At 41.1% G+C, this 17,202-nt stretch overlaps 1 protein-coding gene across 1 annotated transcript in view; it reads left to right on the top strand.

Annotated features, from left to right (window-relative positions):
- Window positions 1-17,202, top strand: part of NOX3 (NADPH oxidase 3) — a 58,040-nt gene that overhangs the window by 22,033 nt on the left and 18,805 nt on the right. Inside the window, exons 8-10 of the mRNA XM_059941878.1 lie at window positions 175-267; window positions 2,212-2,465; window positions 8,801-8,963. Of these exons, the coding sequence (XP_059797861.1) occupies window positions 175-267; window positions 2,212-2,465; window positions 8,801-8,963 (510 nt within the window). The remainder of the gene's footprint in view (window positions 1-174; window positions 268-2,211; window positions 2,466-8,800; window positions 8,964-17,202) is intronic.

Consider the following 17,202-nt stretch of genomic DNA (forward strand, 5'->3'; position numbering starts at 1 on the left):
CTTCAAGGAATGTTATAGTATTTAATACAAGGAGATATCTTGGTTGTTGATAACTGGCCCAAACTTAAAGGAAAAAGTCTGAACTCCATCGTGTTACGTATTGATTGGTTCAAATTGAAGATATTTGGATTGTATTTTCATTTCCTTTTCCTCTCTCTCTGCTGCTCTTTGCAGGCTTGGAAATGGGTTTTAGGCCCTGTGGTCTTGTATGCGTGTGAAAGAATAATTAGGTTCTGGCGATTTCAACAAGAAGTTGTGATTACCAAGGTACGCATGTAGGTTTACGTCTGAATAAAAACCTGAGTGTCGATGAAAATTTTTTATTAGCCCAAGTTTTTAATTTGCCATTTTTATTGCAGAACCATCTGTAATTTAGAGGCTCATCTTCTGTTCTAATAATTTCTTGTATCCTGTGCATCTTTTAGTGAGGCTAATTTTACTGAAGACAGGGGTCAGGGCTCTGACTGGTACACAGAATTCTGATAAAGGTTATGGTACAGCCCTGGAATCATCTGTATTTCTCTTTATTTCAGTGTCTCTCTAGGAGGAAAATGCAGGAGGGCTGAGTATGCTTTACATGGATCATAGTGACTTAGAGTATAATCACTTCCTCCACAGCATAAAAATACGAATGTTGCAAAAAAAAAAAAAAAAAAAAATACGAATGTTGCAAACGCACAAATAACGTACATATATTTTCAAATACACACACTCTCACTTGGAACCACTAAACGGAAGATGCGGGAACAGTCACCCTCAGGTTCAAAGGGAGAAAGGGCACCGGGGGGTTCAAAATGGAGAGGGAGTGCCCTGCCCGAGGGAATGAAGGCATGGTGGTAATATTTTCCAGTCTTGCCATCCCTCCTCACAGCTCTCCAACTTTTACGTCGTGCTGGAGGAAGACCTCAGCAGATAGATCAAGAATACATGCCTAGGAGGACTTCCCTGACTGTCCAGTGGTTAAGACTCCGTGCTTCTACGGCAGGGGTTCAGACCCTGGTTGGGGAGCCGAGATCCGGCATGCTGCGCAGAGCGGCCAAAAAATTTTTTTAAAAAAGAATAAATGCCAAGGAGACTGAAAGCTTACCCCAAACTCTCCCCCTAGTTGTTTCAATCTCTTAAAAGAAATTCTCTGCTAACCAAACCCATGCAGCTTTGCTAATACAATATTAACAGAATACTCTGTCTCTTTAACTGTCTTCATGAAAGCAGATGCACAGAAATTGCTTCATACTTCTGTTTTAAACTGCTTCTCTGTTGCTGTTTTTAAGTTAAGCACCAAAGGATATCAAGCTGTATCAAGAGCCAGACAGTAAAACTTCTGGAAAGCTACTCGAGCTGTTACTAGGGAGACCATTTAACAGCAGAATCAGAACGAGTATCAGTAGGGAGAGGAGAAACTAATGATTAAAATGCTGTGAAATTCTCTTCTGAATGGAAAAATACTGTCACAGTATCTAGACACTAGATTCTGCCCCCTTATACCTCCTGCCACAAAAGAAGACATGGGAGCCTGGAAACAAGAGGGAAGTCTAAGAAGGGAAATTAGTTCATTGTCTCTGATAAGTAGCAAGTTATAGAGCTCTTTAAAAAGCAATAGCCTTTGCATCACGCTTTCTTACATCTAAAACTCAGAGCCTAGGTAGGAGATTGGACGAGACTTGACTAAAACCACACCAAATGAATAAAACATTTCAGAGTATGAAGGCTGTTTTTTACTCAGAATGAAGAAATACGAGGGTTAGTTCACAAAAGCAGGAAAAGATGCACATCACTGAAAATAGTAACAAACTGGACCTATATTTTAAAACACGAAGTTAATTCTATGGCTATTTTGATAACTTTAAGCATAATTAAGTGCTATGGATGATATGCTAGTTTATATTCTCTTGGGCCTGAAATTAACTGTGCTATCGAATCGTGGCCACTTGGGACAAACAGTCATGTGCTGGACACCACTTTGCCCCTGGATGCAGCTGCCCAAATTTCCTACCTAGCACGCTGAAGGACGTCAATGTCATTCTTGCTGGAGTTGCCATCACTTTCATGTCCGGGTTGGAATGATTCTTGGAAACTCATAATGAATGGTCTATGTCAATTATACCTCAGAAAAGTTGATATAAAAAATTTAAAACCTTTGATGGAATGAAGGCCATTGTCTTATTATTTAACCTGAGTGAAAGAACCAACAACTCTCTTGCTGTGATTTAGGTGGTAAGCCATCCATCTGGAGTGCTAGAACTTCACATGAAAAAGCGTGACTTTAAAATGGCACCAGGGCAGTACGTCTTGATCCAGTGCCCATCCATTTCCTCGCTGGAGTGGCACCCCTTCACCCTCACCTCCGCTCCCCAGGAGGACTTCTTCAGTGTGCACATCCGGGCAGCAGGAGACTGGACAGAAGCTTTATGCAAGGCCTTTGGGGCAGAGGGACCGGCCCTGAAGGAGCCCTGGAGCCTGCCAAGGTGGGAGCCCATTTCTTTTTTATGTGTAAGTTAGAATATTATAAAAAATAAGGTCCTTTAGTGCATCAACATGCTAACAACTTCTGCAGTATCTTATTCTGTATGGTAAATTTGAATCCATTTATAAAATTTGAGAATCTCTATGAAAAAAATATAACTCAGTAGATTTCCATTAGGAGCAAGTACATTTCTTTAAAAATGTTCAATGAAGACAGGTGATGATCCAGGGAGAGGAAACATTTTGCTTTCCCAGGTCCAAAACATCACTTTGGCGAATTATAAGCAGCTTGTGATGAGTAAGGTAGCCCGGTGAACTTTTTGCTGTCACCGTCCGAGGTTTTTCAATTACATTTGTAAAGTTTGGTCTTCGTAAAAAGGATGCTTTACAGTCCAAATTAATCTGGCAGCCTCCATACACTGGAGAAAGAGCTAAACAATTAGACTAAAGCTCAGAAAATGAGAAAATAATCTGAGAATCAAGAAAGTTAGTGGTGTTGTGCATTGTCAGTCTCACATGTGTGATTACAAAAAGCATTAATTAACCTCCACTGTGTGCCAGAAATACAAAGATGGCAAAACATTGCCTCCATTCTCTAGGACTTCTGAAACCAACACTGGTATGCAAACAAATGATTTAACTTTGCTACAAGGAAGATGGGTAGACCTGAGAAAGTGGAAGAGCACTGATACCATCTGTAGTTTCCTAGAGTTGTCGTAACAAAGTACCATGAACCAAGGGGCTTAAAGCAACAGAAATGTATTCTCTCACAGTTCTGGAGACTGCAGGTCTGAAATCTAGGTGTTAGCAGGGCCGTGCTCCCTCTGAAAGCTGTAGGAAGGAATTCTTCCTTAGGTCCTCCCAGCTCCTGGTGGTTTGCCAGCCATCCTTGGCGTTCCGAGGCTGCGGCTGTGACAGTCCAATCTCTCCGTCTGTCATTACGTGTTGTTCTCCCCTCTTGTGTCTGTGTCTCTGTGTTTCTGTGGTCCCTTCTTACAAAGACACCAGTCATACTGGACTAAGGGCCCATCTTCCTGAATGACCTCATCTTAACCTGATTACTTCTGCAACAATCCTATTTCCAAATAAGGTCACATCCTAAGATAGGATTTCAACATATCAGCTGGGCTAAACAATTGAATCCAAAACAACATCCTATTCAGAAAAGCCTGGGCATGCAACAGAAGTCCCAGTGTCCTTGGCTCCTTTTAGTAAACAATGGCTTAGAATCGATTCCCACTCTTGCTGCAGGATTACCCAATAAGCACTCAAAGCCCATGTTTCGGGACCCAGAAAAACAGGGACACACGCAAAAAAATGTTGAGAAAAACTTTGTGAAGGAATTTGGTATTTCAAAAGAAGCATCAAGACATCCCCTCTTCTGCCATCCTTGGAGGGTATCAGGAACTGCCAAGCAGTGGCCACGGCTACAAGACTTCGGGTGGTGAACCCAGTAAGGACACACTTAGAATGGAACTTCCTGAGGGCAAGAGGTTGTCCTCCTCTATACGTCCCATGCCTAGAGCAGTGTCTGACATGTAGTGGATACAGAGTAAATATTTGATGAGGAATGAATACCTGGACCCAATATGGCCGCTTCAACTCATTTAATTTAACAAATATTTACCGGTGGTAAACTAGGCACCAGAATAAATTTAAGGCACAGAATCTACTCAGCTTATTGTCCCTCCTCTGTCTTCCCGTGGGACACTGAACTGTGACCGTGTAGCCCTGGGCTTGCTTGTGTTGAGTGGGCGGGAAGAGCCACAGTCTTCATTTCAAACACTGGTACTAAAGAACAGTGTGATGATAAACCAAGTACAAACATCATCTGTTCAGACTAGAGCCCCAAGTCACAAGACAACATCTGACTATTCCATTAAGACCTTATCCTTTTTATCATGGAAAGGAAGCCATGTAACAGAATTCTGAGGTTCAGAGTGTGGTGTGAATGCTTAAAATCAGGAATGAAAGTAAACACACATACGCACACGCACACGCACGCACACACACAGGTCCCAGCCCTCCCTTGGCATTGCCAAGGTGGATACCTTCATCCTATTTGCTGGCCTGGTTTCTGCTCTGAGTGTATATAGTTGTCTGGCCTATCGACCAACCTTCCTCTTCACAAACCAGCTCTCATTTCAGCCAGTCCCCCAACAAGAGCTCGGGAAGTGTTTCTCTGCAGTCGTTATGCTTTCTTTCTTTTTGTTTTATTGAAGTAGAGTTGATTTACAATGTTGTGTTAGTTTCAAGTGTACAGCAAAGTGATTCAGTTATACATATATACATATATCTCTTTTTTTCAGATTCTTTCCCCTTAGAGATAATTACAAAATATTGTGTACAGTTCCCTGTGCTATACAGTAGGTCCTTGTCGGTTATCTATTTTATATACAGTAGTGTGTACATGTCAATCCCAACCTCCTAATTTATCCCTCCCCCACTTTCCCCTTTGGTAACCATATGTTTGTTTTCTATGCCTGTGGGTCTATTTCTGTTTTGTATATAAGTTCATTTGTATCTTTTTCTTAGGGTTCCACCTAATATCGTATGATATTTGGCATGCTTTCATCTCCAGGGTGCATCTTCAGCGCAAGGCCTGACATGATCTGGCCCCCAGACCTCTCTGGGCACCCCTGCCCCACCTCCTGCTCCCTCGCTCACTCAGCCATTCTTCCAGCCTCTTGCTTCCCTCCCACACCGAGCACGCTCTCCTCAGTGCCTTTGCCACTGCAGCTCCCTCTCCCTGGCACACTCTTCCCCCGGTCTCTGCTTGGCCGCCCCCTCACTGCCCGCAGGTCTCTGCTCTAATGTCTCCTATTGAGGCCTTCCCTTCCCATTTCCTGTGATCCAGCAACCCCGACAGACACTCCACACTCGTCGTGGTCACCGTGCCCCGCGCCTTACTCTCTTCCTCTCCACCTGACACACTAAATAGCTGGTTGTTTATTTGTTTACCATTTATCTCCCCACACGAGAATGGGGACTTTATCTCTTTGGTTCACTTTGTTGTCCCCAGTGCCCAGAACAGGCCCTAACTCTCAGCTGGCACTCAATAAATATTTACCGAGTGAATAAAAATGAGTCGTTGTACACAGTGCAGCTTCCCTTCATTTGTTAACTTTGTTTGACCTCTGCCCCTATATATATGTAGGCATACGAAACCCCCCAAAACCTAGAATTTGTTTAAATCTTCAACACATGACAAATCAGAATTTTATTGAACTTCCTTCGATGATTTTACCTCTCCACATTGTTTTAATTTTGGATTAAACGAAACAATTTAGGGAGAGTACCATAATTTTTCACTGCTTTGCACCCAGAAAGGATTTAATCCAGTCCCAGGAACCTGTGAGACAAGCAGTGACTGAGGACCCCAAGAGGAGATGCAAAGCTTAGTGAAGAGCCGGGAAACTCTTCCTCTGAACTCAGGGAAAAGGACAATGCAAGCTCTTTTAAAAGACTTCGCATTAACAGATACACACTACTGTATATAAAAGAGACAAACAACAAGGACACACTGTATAGCACAGGGAACTGTATTCAATACCTTATAATAACCTATAACGGAAAAGAATCTGAAAAAGAATAGATATATATGTATGAAAAAAATAGATATATATGTGTGTATCACTGAATCACTTTGCTGTACACCTGAAACAATGTAAATCAACTATACTTCAATAAAAATAAATAAATAAGATAAAAGACTTCACCTTCTTAAGTAAAATGGAGGAATTTCTCAGAGTCTGTGTTAGAGTTTTTAGCGATTTAATCTACTGCCCAGAGCCAAGGGTTCCAGCGTCCAACAGCCTAGGTTCAAAGCCCAATTTTGCATGGGATCTTGGAGGATGTATGTAACATCTGCCTCAGTTTCCTCATCTGTAAGATGAAGATGAAAATAATAGTACATAAGTTCTGTTTAGGATTAAATATGACAGTCCATATGAAGCCCTTAGCATAATGCGTAGTAAAAAAAAGAAAAAAGTTAGCTACTATTGTTATTGGCAAAATAAGAAAGGTCATCTACCACAGAGGCGACAGTGAAAGTGCTGATGACACGGGAAGGACAACGTGGATGAATAAAGTTCATGGGTTCAGAGAGACAAGATGGGAGGTTGATGAGGAGGTGGGTGGGTGGTGCTGCTGACGGGAGCAGCAAGGGCCAGGTGATGTGGCTGCTGGAAAGGGGACTCACTTCTAAGCTGCTTTATTAGAAACTGTATCCACATCAGACAGGAAGTAACTGAGTGAACTTGACAAACGAGAATTTGTGCAAAGGAAGCCAATTCAACATTGTGAGAGATGGAGATATTTTGGTACAAAAAAGAACAACTGGGGTGTCATGATAGCTAGATCAACTAGTTTAAGGGTTGAGAGGCAGGAAAGGGAAAACACCTGGTTTGTTTCTCAGGAAGGCAAAAGGCATGAGTTGTCAGAAGACAGATCCCAGTGAGACACGAGGAAAAACTGTCTAATACTTAGCCCTCCCTGCCCCGCTATGGAACAAGGGGCCCTACAGTTCCACGTGGGAAAGTGATGAGTGATCAGGGATGTGAAAGGAGGGAATCTGTATGAACCAGGAGGCAGGACTCAATATTTCCTCCTGCTGCTTCCAGCTTAGATTCTCAATTTTAATTACGTAGAAATTTGTTTATTATGCATTTCTATGAATTATATGACACAATTCTTCTTTGGGTTTAATTGTTATCTTTTAGAATCAGTGTCAAATAAATCCCAAATACAACTAATTATAAAAACAATTAACAATAAGACATTTTAATCGTGGACCGTTTCATATTTTTTCTCTGTCTCTCAATTCCCCTTATCTAATTACTTATAAAAGAATTTACCGTGGGCTGAGATACTAACCCTTTCTGATTAATGACCTTTTATTTTTATTCTTCTATTTCCATATATCAATATGTAATAAAGCCTTATTAATTAAGATTAACTTGAGGAGAGTTAATTTGAATTGTTAGGAGGTCTGGCATATGGAATATTTTAAAATAAACCCAATTGAACTTTCATGAACACATAGTAAGCCCAAAAGGGGCAACCTCGGGTGCCTTCAACAGACACTCCTTAGGGAATGGTTATGAATAACTTAGAAGCTTCTTAATTAGCATATCTTTGTTCATATGTAAATGTGTGCTTTTGGAATAGTTGAGGTTATTTAATACATTCCGTTGACTGAAATATTTTAAACATTCCCTTTACAGTTTATTCAATAAATTGTTATTGAACAACTCCATGTAAGGTGCTGGGATGCAGTGGTGGGCAAAGACAGACATGGTCCCTCCCTCTGCAGACCTGAGAGGCTAGTGACCAAACAGACACAAAGTAAGTCACACACACACACACACACACACACACACACACACACACCACCCAAAACAACTATAAAATTACAACTGTGATAAGGACTACAGAGGAGAGATGCATGGTGTCATAAATTATCTAAGAGGGGATTTAACCTAGTCTAAGAAATCTATGAAGACTTCCCCAGGGAAATGATAATTGGGATAAGACCTAATGGAAGGGTAACTATGAACCAAATAAGAGGATAGGAGAGAACTTGGGGCAGAGCGTTCCAAGTGATTAGTTGGATTGTCACGTGCAAAGGCCCCTTAGCCAAACAGGGTCCTGTGTACGTTAAGAAACAAAAGAAAAGCCAGTGTGGAGAACTGGCCATGAGAGATGGAGCAGAATCCGGGGTCAGTCCATTTAGGACCAAGGTAAAGACAATTGCACTTATTCAATGAATATGCCTTATCCTTATAAAGAAAAATTTGCTAAGCAAAGACAAAACATCAGTGCAGCCCCTGGCCTAATTATCACAGATTTTTGAGTTCGCATAATCTAAAATAATGAGTTTTAGAAATTCCCCACAACTGACAAATTATTCCAAAATTATGTTTATTCCAAATGAATGGCTTCCATTAGACTAAAATTATATAAACATACGACGAGGTGGGAACGGGGAGAATTGTATTAGTAAAAGGACAGATAAGCCTTCTAAGCCACCTTGATGATTCTGTTTTTTCCCTCTGAGGGCAGATGGGAAAAAAAAAGGAAAAGAATAGGCATCTTCTACCAATCTTCATGATGCTTGAAGGCAAAACAAACTCTTAAGAACTGTAAAAAAGAGCTGTGCCATAAGGCCGGCCACCATATCCCTACACTATGTGTGTCCAAATAGGGCATTCTCAAGCAAGAGCCAACTTCCCTGCACACATTTGCTAACACATCCCATACAAAGCACTGGTCTAGGACGGCTTTGTTTTCAAGAGCAGAGTGTTCTGAACGTCAACGGCACACTTTGTGATTGCAGGCTGGCGGTGGACGGGCCGTTCGGAGCTGCACTGACAGATGTGTTTCACTATCCAGTGAGCATGTGCATTGCCACGGGAATAGGGGTCACTCCCTTTGCCGCTCTTCTGAAATCTATCTGGTACCAATGTTGTGAGTCACAAACCCAGTGGAAGCTGAGCAAGGTATGGAAAATATCACCAGCTTATCCTTCCATGAATTCAAAGGTTCCACATCCTTCTATCTGTCATCTGCCGATTCCTGGGGAGGGTTTTAATTAACTATGAGGGATAAACTCAAGGATCCTTAACTATACTTATGTTCTTAAAGATCTCCATTCAGTATTACATTTATGAGAAGGGTTATGTCTAATCTTGTTAAAGATGACAAGACATAAATTTTATTGCTTCATTGCCATGACAGGACATGTAATTGCTCATGTCAGTAAAATATGGACAGGCTGCAAATGGCTATGTGACCGGCCTGCAGTGAGTACTATTAACAGGCAGCCTTAGACTCGAGCTTGATGCTGTGGTTGCAAGTGTACGATTCAATATCTTCATCTCGTGGACTCGGGGTCTTAATTGAGAAGCAAAAATGCCACAGTTGGGATTCATTTGTCTGCTTGCCTGGTGTTGCCATCCAGCTCCAAATCTCCTTTTTGTCATTTCTTGTATGTTCTCTGACTAGCTGCCTCCATGGTTCCCTTGCTCCCTTTGTGCATCCCATGTTCGAACCCTCTTAAGATAGCAGCAGACACTAGAGCAGCAGGAGAAAGGGAGCCATGCTAACACTAAATGGTGTCAACTCAGGAGGGCCAAGGACGTCAGGCCAACTTGGTTCTGGTCCTGGTTCTGCCACTTCTCTGATTGACACTTTGGCTGCAGTTTCCTCGTCTATCCCAGGAAGATGCTTGATTAGGTCAGCATGTCTATGGGACGTTAGTCATATGAGAGGGTCCACTAAAGAGAATTGTGTAGTGAAATGATTTCAGAAATGCTGTCACAAATCCCCCTTTAGAAGATTCACATCTTCTGCTAGCCTATTAAATAAGTTCTGCAGAAAAGAACCTCATTCAGTTTCATTTCACCCACCCTTCCCAAGCATATTTAGCCATGGAAACTTTCTTCATCTATCATTCTTTAAGAAATGGCACTTTGTGAAGCACTGGGGCAAGGCCAGAAGGGAAGATCTCTACAGGTGGGGCTTTCTCAGCCAAGAAATTAGCATAAAATTAGCTATCACTTCATGAGTTTCCAAGTGACAGGCGCTTGACATATGTTTTTTCATTTTATTTTTATAATCTTCCCAACAACCTTAGAAAGTAGATAGCACAAGCTCTGTTTTCCAAATTAGGACTCTGAAGCTTTAGAGAGACTAAAGTCACTTCCCTGAAAATACACTGTTAATGAAAGGCAAAAATCAGGGTTCGAACTCAGGTGCATCTGGCTCTCTGGTTTGACATAACCAACACATGGTAGACATGGCTTCCACCTACTGTCTTGTAGGAAGACTGTGGGATTCCTGGTCAGAGAATCTACCTCAGCCTGATTCCACCCTCCCTAGAAGCATCAACCTGAGTGCATCAGTTCACCTCTCAGAGCTAGGTTTCCTGATATACACGATGGGGAAATAAGGGTCCATATCCATCAGGGAGTTTTAATACCAAATAAGACAAATAAATAGTGTAGAAACAGTACTGTGTAAGTGTGTATGAGATTATATTAAATGTGCATTAATATATCTGCCAAAGATATAAATAGATTACTAGTACTACTACTAATACTAATAGCCTAGATTAATCAGTCATTAACTACCTAGAAGGCAGGGAGTTAGGCATTTCACACATACTATCTCACATCATCTTTACTTACCACTTACCCATTTTACAGATGAGAAAACTGAAGCTGGATCACAAAGCTAATAGGAATGATAGAATCATATCATTGAATTGTTACAATACCTCTTTCAGATAAGTAGTATCCTCAGATTACCAGTGAGGAAACAGAAGCACAGAGAGCTAGTAAATATCAGAATGAGAGTTTGAATCCTGGTTCTTCTTAAGCTAAATCCCATCTTCTTTTCTTTATACTACAATAAGATTAACCAAGTGTTTTAGTCTGTTCGGGCTGCTATAGCAAAATACCATAGATGGGGTGGTATACCATACATACATACAACAGAAATGTATTTCTTACAGTTCTGGAGGCTGGGAAGTCCAAAGTCAATGCACCGGCATCAGACTTGGTATCTGATGAGAGCCCACTTCCTGCTTTATGGACGGTCATCTTCTAGCTCTAACTTCCCACTGCAAAAGAGGGCAAGTTTTTTGGACACTGATGGGCACTAATCCAATTCAAGAGGGCTCCACCCTTATGACCTTATCACCTCCCAAACTCCCCACCTCCAAATACCATCACACTGGGGATTAGACTTCAATATGTGAATTTGGGGCAGGGGGCACAAACATTCAGTCTAGGGCACAAAGCAAGCAAAACAGACACTGTTTCATACATTTGGACCCCACTGCAAAGCTTTATTATGGTTTATGTTGATTTCCCCATCTCTGTAAGCTCTTTCCTCTTGCTGTCTACCAAGTCAGACCCAGTTATAGCAGCAGCTCATTGCTTCATGGTTCTCACTGTACAAAAGGTCACATTATGCTTCACATGGAGATGGTGATGGAATTGTGTGTCTCACTGTCATTCACTTATTCACTCAATGAGTATTTATGCAGCACCTACTATGTGCCAAGCCCCGCTCATACTGACTGAAAAGCCTATCACTCTCCTCTCACCAGACTCACAATACCTGACCCTTCTCTCAACATCCATTACCCCTGTGCTGTTCTCCTTTTATATCATTTATCCTTCTTTTTTGTTTTAACATTCACAAAGTACTTTATTTCCCTTAACAGATTCTGAGCTCCTTGAGCGTGGCTTTTCTCGGTATCTCCATTATTAGAGAGATATATATTTATATATGCACACACACTATAAATTTTGAATAAATCAATGAGTGAATAAGTGTCCACTTGGCCAAAAGAATTAACAAATGGCTTCTGCACAATTTTCTGCAAAATTCTAGGTTACTAAGATTAATTTTTTTTAAATTTAAACAAAAGACTATTAGTTCAGCAACTTTATAATTAAAATAATACATTCCAATTATTTTATCACAAATAGGAAAATTCTTCTAAGAATCCACAAAATCTTAAAGTCCATATTGGAACCCACAGAATATTAATACCACCTTCTCTCTCACCATTTCATTGTTATTCCTGGACTGTTTACGGGTTTTCTCAAAGCTGTTTCAATGGGAGGGCTACGGAGTTACCACAAAAGTATAAAACAGGGGCTTTGATCTCTAGTCCAAAGAACAGAAATCATAGAATTGGAAATAAAACACAATGTTTTCATGACTTATAAAAATTGGGGGTAATATTGAGACAACCCTCAACTGAAAATAAAGGCAGGAGTTATAGTATATGGGAGAAAAGAAGCTAAAAGCGTGGAATCACAAAATTGAAGGGGCTTGACCTCCCAGTTTTGCATAGGGCAATACTTAGAGTGGGAAGTGATTTGTCCAAAGTCTCTACCTGGCTAGCCACTGAGTCAGGACAGGAGCCTGTGTTTCTGGTTTCAAAGCTCTTTTATGAAAGAAGTGAGGTTTCATGCTACAGAAAGTTCAGGCTGAAAATCCCACTTGACATCCACTTCCTCAGAATCTGCATGCTTGAGAAAAAGCTTAGGAAATTTCTCTGTTTTAAAGCAATTCTGTGTTTATTTGAGTACAGCTACATTAGGCTTATGTAACTAATATTTGTCAGGGCCACCCACATGCTTTTGAGATATAAATACTACTCCTTCCACTAAACTGTCAGCATCTCTATAATTTTTTAAGTGCGGGAGAGCAAAGCAGTACATTCTTATCTAACAGCATCTTCACAATTATAGATGTGGGCTATAGTCTTCAGAGTGTTCTTTTCTGCCACAAGGAAAGGGGAAAAAACAGCATAGAGGTTCAGAGCTGGAATTTTAAGCTTAAATAGTTAACTGCAATTGGTTGGGATTTTTTCCCTCCTGTGTAAAAGTTGGTATAAAGGCAGTCTTTTTTACAAACAAGCCTTATATTGCAAGTTTAGAGTAAAAAATTTGCACCAAAGTTTTCTTAGTTGTGACCACTGCAAACTACATCTCTTTATCCTTCTCCTCTGCCACATTATTCTAGAACACTTCTAAGTAAAATGCAAAAGGATATCCAATAGGACTCCTGCATCTTCTTTGGGGTCATATGTAGCACTTTCTGTTTGAAGCTGGCGTTTTTCAAATTTTTTCTAGCTATGTGTTATTATTAAAGATAGTGGGGAGGAGGGGCAGAGGAAGAGAGAGAAGTGGTTAGGAGGAGACTTCCCAAGAAGGCAAAATAACGATAAATATAATGATGCCCTGCTGTGAAGAAAATGGGAAAAAGTTGTAATATATTAAAGGGATATTTCCAACCCAAGAGTAAGAGCCAAACTTCACTTAGTTGGAGGCAAATGAGAACACAGCGCTCTTTTGGGATGAAGGAAGGGGGTGTGAGCGGCTGGGACATCCCTGTGATACAGTACGGAGGAAGCTGAGGGTTAAAATGCCCCTTGGGGATGAATGTCCCCCCAACTCCTGCCTAACGGGGATGATTAATTCTACATCACACTCAATTTGTGAAAAGAGCTCTTGAAAAAAGTTAGGACAGTTTGCTTGTGCAAACTGTCAAAATGATGAATGGAAATAGGTGTGTACAAACTGGGAGGGGGGTGCAGATTGCTGACATAAATGTATTGGCCTCCACATTTTAGTTCTCCTAATATCACAGCCGTGCAGTCAGAACCGAGAGAACAGCCAACTGGATGATTTGGTTCATTTTCTTAACTGCATATGTAATCTTCAGATGATAATAAAATAGATTCTAGAAAAACTGAGATAACCTAATTTCTTCATAAATTGTCTTCCTTCATCAGCTCAATAATACATAACCGTGATAATGAGTATTTATAGTGTGTCCCGCGCAGAATGGCCTTTGGGTTCTTAACCTAATATAATAAACAGATAATTCAAATAAAAAGACAGCATGGGCCAGTGGGAACAAGGCAAAGAGGCCAAGAAAGGCAAAAATCCATACTCTCCTTAAATATATTAATAAAACAAAGGAGGGCTTGCTCTCTTTTCTAATGAATGAAAAATGCATTTAATTTAATCTGTTTTGAGAAATTATTTACTTTCACTTTCCCTCACCCTGGCGCCCTGGCTACTCCTGGAATTGATCATCTCTGGTAACCGCTGAGAGTGTCCTGATAAATTGAACCAGGCAACATGAGGCCAGCTTGCGTCTCCAGGAGACACACGTGCTTCTCACCTTTCACTGGGCAGCCTCAAAAGACTCCAGTCCCCCAGGAGGTCTCCCCATTGCCCTGTGGGGAAGTGACCAGTATTAATATTTTTAATATCTTGGTTTATTAACCACACAAGCCATACATGATTACAGGGTCCTTGTAAAAGATTCAAATAAAATACGCAGTCAAAAATCTCAATCAGAACAGACTTGTTGTTGCCGGGGTCGGGGGGGGGGGGGGGGGCGGGTGGTGGCGAGGGATGGACTGGGAGTTTGGAGTTGGTAGATGCAAATTATTACATTTAGAACGGATAAACAACAAGGTCCTACTGTAGAGCACAGGGAACTATATTCAATATCCTCAGATAAAGCATAATGGAAAAGAATCTGAAAAAGAATGTATATATATATGTACAACTGAGTGAGTTTGCTGTACAGCAGAAATGAACACAACATTGTAAATCAACTATACTTCAACTAAAAAAAAAAAAGAATGTGTAAGCATGGCTTTACAGAGAGGAAAGTGCACTGTTCTGGGGACTCTTGTGATGAAAGACATCAAGACTTCATTTAGCTGTGTTTTTTTTAAACCTCATTTCTGTTTAGAAATAAATTGATTTAGCAGTTTGAAAAAAAAAACTCCCTTTATTCACCTTCCTTCCCAAATTAACCACCACCACCACTTGGCCCTCCAGGGTTCTCACCTGAAAGGGTTGAGCGCATCTTATTCCATTCCTTTCCTGCACTTTTGTGTACACATACACACCTACATACATATGCAAGGTGTTATTTTATTTTTACATAAATAAGGATGTGGGGATGGGGAAGGAGGGAGAGAAAGAAAGGTGTGCAATTTGTGTTTTTGTTTTTCATTCTAACTTGGCCTGGAGCTCCTTCAAGTGTCACTGCCTATTTATTGACTTTATTTTATTTAGCGCCTTCAGTGAATTCTGTAGTATGACTATCTCACAATGGATTTTATCATTCTATTATTAATGAACATTCCAGTTGTCCAACAACTATAATTTGAACAAACTGAGGCACAATAAACTTTAGGCCCCAGTCAAAGGGCAAAGCAGCAGCATAGCCATGAAATAGTTAACATTAAGGATAATGGCTTTAAAAAAAAGTCTTAAGGACTAAGAGTGATTGACAAAGGCTGGTCTTAGTCTTACAATGGATAATGGGAAAAACAGTTTTATAATTTTATTTCTTTAAAACCAGATGTGGAAGCCACGTTAGGGAAGCTTCTCAAAACTAGTTGCTTCAAAATCTGTTTGCTATTGTCTTCACCCACAATGACCTTGGTAACAGCAACCACAAAATAAAAACCAGGACAATAATAGTTACCATTTATTGAGGAGGTATTATGTTTTCTAAATATCAGTCTCAGTCTCTATCTTTTCAAAGAGAAAAGTTCTCTTTTTGGAAAATAGTCATGATTCCCTCCATGGAAAGTCACCATCACCCTCCCTGATTGAAGCTTCTATCAGTTCTGTTACATTGTATAGGGAGCGTGGAATCTTAGCTCAGGCTACTATAACAAAATACCAAGGCTGAGTGGCTTAAAACAACAACCTTCTCATAGGTCTGGAGGCTGGAAGTCTGAAATCAGGGTGCCAGGATGATTGCTTTCTGGAGAGGACTCTTCCTGACTTGCAGATGGCTACCTTCTTGCTGTGTCCTCACATGACGAGAGAGGGAGCTCTGGTCTCTTCCTCTTCCTATAAGGGCACTAATCCCATCATGGGGGCCCACCCTTATGACCTCATCTAAATCTAACCATCTCTTAAAGGCCCCATCTGCAAATCATCACATTGGCGGTTAAGATTTCAACACACCAATTTAGGGGGGATGCATTCATACCATAACAGTGGGGAACATAGGATGCTGCCCAGGAGGAGGCAAGGTCACAGTGCAATCCCACTGGCCTCCTAGGGGGAGCTGTTGGCCAAGGTCAACCCTGGCACCCAACATGGATCTTATGGTACCTTTCACTAGTGAATGGGTTCCTCTTTCAGAACTACATCTTTATGATCAATACTGAGGTTTTGAGACCAGTGCTAGAGATTTTGGTTTCACCTCCTGTCAGTAACCACCATCTCTATAATTCAGCAGTGACGGTGGACACAGACCCCCAAGTAAGGCAAGTGTCCCCTTTTTCTCTCTAATATAAACATGTGGCATTCATTCTGTAAGCTCCTCCAGATGACAGTGAGGTAGTAGCAATATCTCAGCTAACATCTCAGAGCACTTACTGCATCTTTAGACTTTGAGCTAAATGCTTCCATGAAACCTATCCTTTCATCTTCAAAATAATCTCATGGATTATTGTTCTGTGTTTTTGTTTTTGTTTTGGGTTGTTTTTTTTTTTTTTGCCATTTCAATGTGTGATAATCTAGACTCAAATTACATAACCTGCTCCCAGTTACACAGCTTGAAGGTGGTGAAGCCAGGAGACTAGGACAGGTTGCAGGACTCCAGGCTCACAATGTTTAACTACTATGTTATATTACACCTTCAACCTGCACCCTCATGTGCAATTTCCTTCCTTAGAAAGGAAAAAGCCCCTTGGGTGCTCTGGGTGATAGATAGATAGATAGATAGGTAATTTTTGTCCCCATTCCATCCTCAGGAAATTGATTTTGGGTCTAAAGAAATGCAGGTTGTATTTGAGGATGTGTCCTCCGCTGTGTTTGTGGGTACCTATCCAGGCCATGGCATGGGAACCTCTGATGGAAGAGTCTGGCGCTCTGGTAGTAAAATAGAGAAGTAGCTTTTCTTATTTCATTTCCTGGAATTGTTTATCCAAAAATAGCATGGGGACATTTCCTACTGGGCCCAGATGACCTGGTCCACACTCTCTTAAAGAGAAGCCCAGGCTGTGGGAAAGGTGGGGATGAGCTGGAGCTGAGACCCAGGCCCCCCCAGATTGGCCATGGCTGAGTTTATCTGGTGGTTCGTGGTAGGAACGATGTGACAGCGAAGGCCTGTGACAGGCCACATGCATACAGAACTCCCTAACCCCATAACAACGTCCTGGAGTGGTGC

This window comes from Balaenoptera ricei, chromosome 12, assembly GCF_028023285.1.
Source record: "Balaenoptera ricei isolate mBalRic1 chromosome 12, mBalRic1.hap2, whole genome shotgun sequence".
Lineage (NCBI taxonomy): Eukaryota > Metazoa > Chordata > Mammalia > Artiodactyla > Balaenopteridae > Balaenoptera > Balaenoptera ricei.